An 8156-nucleotide genomic window follows, 5' to 3' on the forward strand; every position below is an offset into this window, starting at 1 on the left:
AAAAAAAAAAAAAAAACAGACTAACAAAAACACTTAAAAAACAGAGTCTTCTTGGTGCCAAAACGCTTCAATAATGAAAAAAAAAAAAAAACAGAGTTTGTCAACAAAGCTCTAACATAAAGATCCTTCAAGAAATTGATAAAACAGATCATCGAGATTCGAGAAGCAATAGTTTTCGACGTGTTGGGGTGAGATGGAGACGTAACATTTCCCTGTGATTCCGTAACGGCGCCTAAACTCTTCATCGTCAGCAGTTTAGTAGCCTAACTCTTCTCATGTCTTTTCTATCAACGTTGTAGTAGAAAATGTAGTATGGTTGAACATCATCTGAGAGGTATTATGGGGCAAAAATGATTTCACCACTCACCAGCCTTGTTGGTCCCAGGGAAGTCATAATTCTTATCCGAGGAGAAGGGATGCTCAAATGTTTGCTTGAATCTTGCAATGGAAGCTAGCTTGCCTTTGTATTCTTCCGCATGTCATGTAATTGTGTGTTTTATGTATTTGCATGTTTTATTAAGAAATCAAAGAGGTTCTTATGTAATTGTATTAAGATTCTGCCTGTTAAAATTTTCATTTAAATTTCATTAACACTTGAGGATTTGTAAGAACACTAAGAAGTAACGGCCATTATAACTGTCTATCATTCACGTGCTTTAAATACGTATAGACGTTATGAGGCTTGTACGAATCAAATCTAGCTTTGGTAATGTAATGAATAGCTTACAAAACTTTTGCAGGGAATCGATCGTAATTCCATCTCGCTTCAGTTCTATATGTTTAAAAACCTGATGGTTCCCTAGGTCAGCTTAAAAAAGGCTCTCTATTTGATGCAAGCTGTATTTGTATTGTCTCTCTGTAAACATTAAAAAATCAAAGAAGTTCTTATGTAATTGTGTGTTCTATTACGATTCTGCCTGTTATTATTTTCACTAGGTATTGAGCCTCCGCGATATCGCAGGGAACTCATTTTAATAAAATATTTATTAAAAAATTTCTTTAATATATATTTATAGATTATGTAATAATAAATTCCAAAAATACAACTCTTAAAAGTATTTTAAGAAATATTCTTAAAAATAAATTTATTTTTTACATGTGATTAACGGAAATTTCATGTTGACGTATAGTTCTCAATGAACTTTTAAGTCCATTTAATTAGTGGGTTACCCTCTGACTAGAATATTTACAGATTTTGCCATTGATGTAACTTACACATATTTAACTCAATTATTTTTAGAAAAATTACAATTAAAACATGCAAATGAGGGATACAAATCTTTACGATTAAATAAATAATGATAAGTGCTATAAACATATGATAGGTAGTTGCATTTATAAAATAATTTTTAATGTAATTAAATCCCCATATTTTATTTAACTCTGTTTTCTATTTTAACATTATATAATTATTTGTTGCCTACAATTATACATTTGAAGATAAGTAGATTCTTATATTTATTCCCACATAGTTATATAGTTAAACACAAGTATATCTATAAATGCTTATATGTTGACATATGACATCACCATATAGAGTGTTAAATTGAAAGAAATGTAAAATTATTTATTTGGTAATTTTGAACTCTTATGTTTTTTTTAATAGATTTATTAGATTTCTCAGTTTATAAATCTAAATGACTTCATTAAAAATTTAAAACTTTATTTTTACATTAAAAACTGAATCCAATATTAAATGTACTTACTGCTTATTTTTCTCCATACAAGATGTTGGTTATTTATCTATTTTTCTAAAGGTAAAAAAAATTATGAGTGAAAAAATACAAACAGATTTATAATCTAAATGACTTCATTAAAAATTTAAAACTTTATTTTTAAGAAAAATCCATAAACCTTTACTTAAATCAATAATCCTTACAAAAAATTCATTCTTATAATAATATATATTTAGTAATTTTTACAAATACTTGTAAGTGGTTGATTATTAAAAATTTGGAACAATTGAAATATTATTATAAATAAATGAAAACAATGTTTTCTAAGTAACTTACACATATATAGGATTGTACTTACATGATTAGTAAATGAAAGCAGAGTTTATCCGAGTGATGTGATCTTAAATTTTAAATTTACCAAATGTTTCAGTGCTTCAATTAAACGGTTAGGATAATTTCTTTTAATATGTTTTAATAAATATAAATAATTTATGAAGAATTATACTCAGTTAAAGATGTGAACATTTGAATCGACATAACTGTTTGGAAAAGTTACAACTTTTCGTAATAGACACAACTTTACAGTCAACATACATGTACAATTTTTCAAAAAGATGCAACAATATCATTTTTTGTCAAAAAAAAAATTAAATTTTTTTATGAAAGTCATAATGAAAAGACGCAATTGTTCTTTGCATTTATTCAGATTACTATTATCATATGTTAAAAAGAAAGTTTAAAATTTTCCCAAAAGAAGAACAAATATATATAATCCTAAAGACATGTACATTTGAACAAAAAGGAAAGTTTGAAATTGTTACAAAAGAAGAACAAATTATATAGATTACTAAAAATATGAATATTTGAATAGACAGAATTGCTAAAGATATGAACATTTGAATAGATACAACTGTTTGTAAAAACACAACTGTTTGTAAAAGACACAATTCTACATTCAACATACGCAACTTTCTAAAGAGACTCAACCGTATAAATTTTTTGTCAAAACAAAAAATTTAATAATTTTTTAATAAAAAGTCACAATGAAAAGATGCAACTGTTCTTCGTATTTATTCATATTCCTAATATTATATACACAAGTCACAGCTGTTTGTAAGAGACACAACTCTACATTCAACAGATGCACCTTTCTAGAGAGACGAAACATATAATTTTTTGTCAAAAGAATAATGAAATAATATTTTTTTAATGTATTGTCACGATGAAAAGATGCAACTGAATTTTTTTAATGAAAAGTCACAATTTTTTTAAATAAAAAAGCACGATGAAAAGACACAATTGTTTTGCATTTATTCATATTGCTAATATTATATACAAAAATTACAACTGTTTGTAAGAGACACAACTCTACAGTCAACATATGCAACTTTTTAAAGAGATGCAACCATATTGCTAATATTATAAACAAAAGTCTTTGCATTTATTCATATTGTTAATATTATATACAAAAGTCACAACTGTTTGTAAGTGACACAACTCTACAGTTAACAAATGCAACTTTTTAAAGAGATGCAACCATATATATTTTTTTTTCAAAATGAATAATTAAATAATATTTTTTTTAATGAAAAGCCACGATGAAAAGATGCAACTGAAATTTTTTAATGAAAAGATGCGACTGTTCTTCGCATTTATTCAGATTGCTATTATTATATAGATTAACACTTGAGGATTTCAAAGAAGTAACGGCCTTTATAACTGTCTATCATTCAAGTAAATAAAGAGAAGAATTTCTTAACAAGAGAGATCTATGAGCTTTTTTGGTCTCTGACACATTATTTGTTCTCTGCTATGAGAACAGATAAGAGGCCAAGCAAATATGGCATCATCGAGTTCAGTTTCAGTCGGGTTTATGCTTTAGATATGCTTTATTTATGACTCAAAAGTAGAAGCTTATATTGAGAGAAACAAATAAGGGAAACAAATTGAGACCAAAAGATTAAAGATAAATGAAAAAAATAGAAAACAGAGCAAACAAAAACGGAAATGCCGTTATTTTTTTTTCTTTTTGAATAAAATGTTAAATTATACTCAAAAAAAAATAGCGTTTTTACATCTAGTGCAACTTGTGTTTTAAGAAAGCTAGAATAAGACAGTTACAAAAAGCTAAAACAGAGCATATTCAAATCAACTTCAACTTGGAGCCCTTGAAGCGAACCAAAGCTGAAGACCCTTATCGTACCGGTGATCACCTGTGGCAGAGATAGACAAGAGTTTATTCCTCATTGGTTTATCTATCCAGGAGATGAGACGGACAGTCGAGTTTGGAGCATCACCATGCCTACGAGCGTTACGCTCCCGCCAGATCGTGTGAACCGTGGCCTGGAAGACATAACGAGCGAGAAAACCAACCACTGTATCAGACCAGCGATCGGACACGCAGGTGAGAAGAGTAGACCAGTCAGTGGTGTACTGATGCCTGAATATATTCTTGGCTAAAGCACCCCACACTTCCGATGCATAGCTGCAAGAAAAAAACAGATGAGTTCGAGTCTCAATCGTGGAACTGCAGAGGGCACAGGTTGATACTGCATTTTGATTCCAGTGGAGCATACGGTCACCTGTGGGGAGTCTGTTCCATGCTGCGAGCCAGACGCATAACACAGAGATTTAACGAGTTCCCCTCGTGCAGAGGGTACATCTCGTGTGGGAACCTTCTCCCACAAACATCCACTATCAATCAACCAAGTTTACACACGATGTTTCATATACAAGCTTAGAGAACTAATACAAAGAAACCTGAAGAAGAAAACATAGAGTATCTAGCTTTTCTTCTTCCCCTCTCTCTGTCTCTGGTTCAGCTCTCCTCTCCATGTATAACCCATAAACACCTCCATAACCCCAAAGAAGCAGCTCCACCTTCGTCTCTCATCAGAGTGTCCTGAAGACACCTTAAACCTAGACAAGGTTATGTCCGACTCTCAGCCCTTCGACCCCAGCCGAGCTTCTGCTCCTTTATCATGGTTCTGCGCACAGCTTCAAGCTCCATGTACGACGCCCTGCGCATGCTCTCTGCACTGCGTCCTGCGTCTCTGCGTCTGCCATGCACAGCGGCCTGCGCTGTGCCCTACAGCAGTCACCAATGTACCTCCAGCTTCTTTAGTGCGTGCTCTGCGGCTTTCTTCAGCATACATGTTTCTTCAATCCTAGTTTCCCTTTTATAGTGTAACCCTAGAGCTTATGTCGGTTTAGTCCTGTAGGCCACACAACACGGATCCTGTATGGGCTTCAGACCAATAGAGGCCCAGTTCTTGGGTCAGACCAAATAAGCCCATATGAAGCAAACATTTACAACAAACTCCACCTTTTGCTTCATTTGGTCCAACTCACAAAATCCCCTTTGTGTTGATTCTTTCCTGAAAAGAAAAAACAAAGCTTGTCTTCTCCTGTAGAACCTGGAACTCCCAATGATCCTTATCTTTTGTCCACCTTAGGAATTTTTAACTTCATCTTCAAAAACTTAAAGAGATGCGTGACTCTCCCTCAAGCTTCCTTATTCTGATGACTGTAATCCCACTTGCAGACGAACTCCGACCACTGAACCCGACAACTGAAGAAACCCTTACAACCTTGTTTCTTGATAATCAATACAGAACATAACCAACCGTTTAATGTTCCTTTGTGTTCTTCAATGCCATCCTCTATTGCTCTGAAATTCCCAGCACCTATCAAATCTTTAGACTGTCATGATTGTCCCTATGTTCGAACTTTCTGAAATTTCAGTTTGCAAAGCAATACAGCTTCACCTTGTTCTTGACAGCTTCTCTGAATAGCTTATGATGCTCTTCAGCTGTCCCAACAAGTTTGTGTCACTCCTTACACGAATCATCTTCTTCAACCTTGTTTCTCCTGGTCTTAGAAACACTTATGAAGACCTTTACTCGATTCTCCTGTTCCTCACAACAGCTCCACCTAGAACCAGAACTTCTAATTCACCCGCAAGTAACACCTTGCTTGCTTATGGAACCTTGATCTTGAAACTTTTAGAACTAGTAAAACCTGAGACATCAACCTCTCAGAACACGATTACAACAATCACACAACCTCTTCCATGGTTTCTGATAAATACCACAGACCTGTTATCATGATTGTATATCATCTGTATCCGTCTGCAACCTGATTCACTTGGTCGACCTTTGATTCCCCTCATGTGCACTGAGCTTGAACCAAACTTCCTTGAATCTCATGCAGAACACATGAATCATACATGCTTCAATCCTGAAACAATCTCTGATTCATCATGTAAACAATCTCAACCCAATGCATTACTCTTGAGATTGAGTTTACATCCCATCTGTTTAACCAATTGATTCTTGAATCCAGCTTGTACGATCTGACAGTACAACCTCCTGTTCAACCTCATGTTAAAACAGATGTCCGACCAGCAGCTTAAAAACCTCTGCTAGTCTCCTTGTAACAGTCTTTAGTGCTTCACTCTAGAATCCCTGAAGCCACACCTACTGTTAACATNTAGAACATCACAAGTACCTTGTGACCGCAGCGGAAAACTGAACTCCTGTTTCGATAAGTTTTGAGCCTTATGGATGATGCTTCAATTCCTTCTTCACAGCCATGTGCAAANAGTCTACAAAAGTCTTCCAGAGATTTTAAGTCACCTTGAAGAACCAATTCCACCTTGACAAATAAAATCGCATTGGCTGCAACTTCGACTCTTGGTACTCTTATGCATTATCATTCTCTGTAGACCTACCTTGATTGTAGTCCTTTCAAATCTCTAACAACCTGATCCATTCCTGAGACTTCACCATTCACCCAACACCTCTCAAATCTGACCACTTCAACACAAATTGCCTGGTCCATCTTCATACTCATATGAGTCTTCGACACAACTAGCTGACCTAACAACCCTCTTACACAGATTTACCTTTGAAGGCGTCCCTTAGTAAATCTGTGACTCCAATAGTTGTACCTTCAACCAATTTCTGAACACCACTACACAGACTTTCAACAACCGAAAACTGACTTTTCAATAGTTGAAGACGTCTACATCCTTGCGTTCTCCTAGTGTCTAGATTCCATAAACTGAAACAGCTTTGAGTATTCAGAAGCTTCAAAATAGAACATCACAAGTACCTTGTGACCGCAGCGGAAAACTGAACTCCTGTTTCGATAAGTTTTGAGCCTTATGGATGATGCTTCAATTCCTTCTTCACAGCCATGTGCAAATCACCTTCACACATCCATCCATGAACCTGAATCAAATACTGCAGATAACTCCACCTTAAACCAACCCCATAATTGATTCAACCTTCGAGTCTTCTACAACAGTCTCTGGATCCTCCTTGTATGCTTTTAGCGTCATGCCTGAGTCTGTGAATTCCTGAGCCTGTGCTCTGATACCACTTGTTGAGAATCGCAGACCCCGATTCACCTCTGTAGTGAACCGCAGACCGCGACTCTGCCCCTACTCCTCTTCTACTTCACAGATCAGTTTGCATAACATAAACATAACACAGAGATTTAAAGAGTTCCCCTCATGCAGAGGGTACATCTCGTGTGGGAACCTTCTCCCACAAACATCCACTATCAATCAACCAAGGTTTACACACGATGTTTCATATACAAGCTTAGAGAACAAATACAAAGAAACCTGAAGAAGAAAACATAGAGTATCTAGCTTTTCTTCTTCCCCTCTCTCTGTCTCTGGTTCAGCTCTCCTCTCCATGTATAACCCATAAACACCTCCATAACCCCAAAGAAGCAGCTCCACCTTCGTCTCTCATCAGAGTGTCCTGAAGACACCTTAAACCTAGACAAGGTTATGTCCGACTCTCAGCCCTTCGACCCCAGCCGAGCTTCTGCTCCTTTATCATGGTTCTGCGCACAGCTTCAAGCTCCATGTACGACGCCCTGCGCATGCTCTCTGCACTGCGCCCTGCGTCTCTACGTCTGCCATGCACAGCGCCCTGCACTGTGCCCTACAGCCGTCACCAATGTACCTCCAGCTTCTTTAGTGCGTTCTCTGCGGCTTTCTTCAGCATACATGTTTCTTCAATCCTAGTTTCCCTTTTATAGTGAAACCCTAAAGCTTATGTCGGTTTAGTCCTATAGGCCACACAACACGGATCCTGTATGGGCTTCAGACCAATAGAGGCCCAGTTCTTGGTTCAGACCAAATAAGCCCATATGAAGCAAACATTTACAACAACACCCTTTGGCAGAAACCCTTTCACAAAGAATGATTGAACAGCCAGAACAAATTCTTCACCAAGTATGTCCCAAGTGGACTTGTAAAATTCTGTTTTGAAACCATCAGGCCCTGGAGCCTTATCATTTTGGCATGGCAAATAGTACTTTCTTAATCTCTTCTGCAGTAACAGGCCGAGTAAGTAGTGAACAGTCCCTCGCCGAACAACGATATGACAGTAGATCTTGGAGCGCTTGTGTAGAGGTATCTTCAAGATCCTCCAGAACCCTTTGAAGGAATTCACGGAAGAA

At 36.1% G+C, this 8156-nt stretch overlaps 1 protein-coding gene across 1 annotated transcript in view; it reads right to left on the reverse strand.

Moving 5' to 3' along the window:
* The window catches only part of LOC104759539, a 4391-nt gene continuing 3712 nt past the window's right edge, over positions 7478 to 8156 (reverse strand). The window contains exons 3-4 of the mRNA XM_010482447.1: positions 8013 to 8133; positions 7478 to 7636 (exon numbers count right to left, since the gene is read on the reverse strand). Coding sequence (XP_010480749.1) covers positions 7478 to 7636; positions 8013 to 8133 — 280 coding nt within the window. The remainder of the gene's footprint in view (positions 7637 to 8012; positions 8134 to 8156) is intronic.

This window comes from Camelina sativa, chromosome 17, assembly GCF_000633955.1.
Source record: "Camelina sativa cultivar DH55 chromosome 17, Cs, whole genome shotgun sequence".
Taxonomy (NCBI): Eukaryota; Viridiplantae; Streptophyta; class Magnoliopsida; order Brassicales; family Brassicaceae; genus Camelina; species Camelina sativa.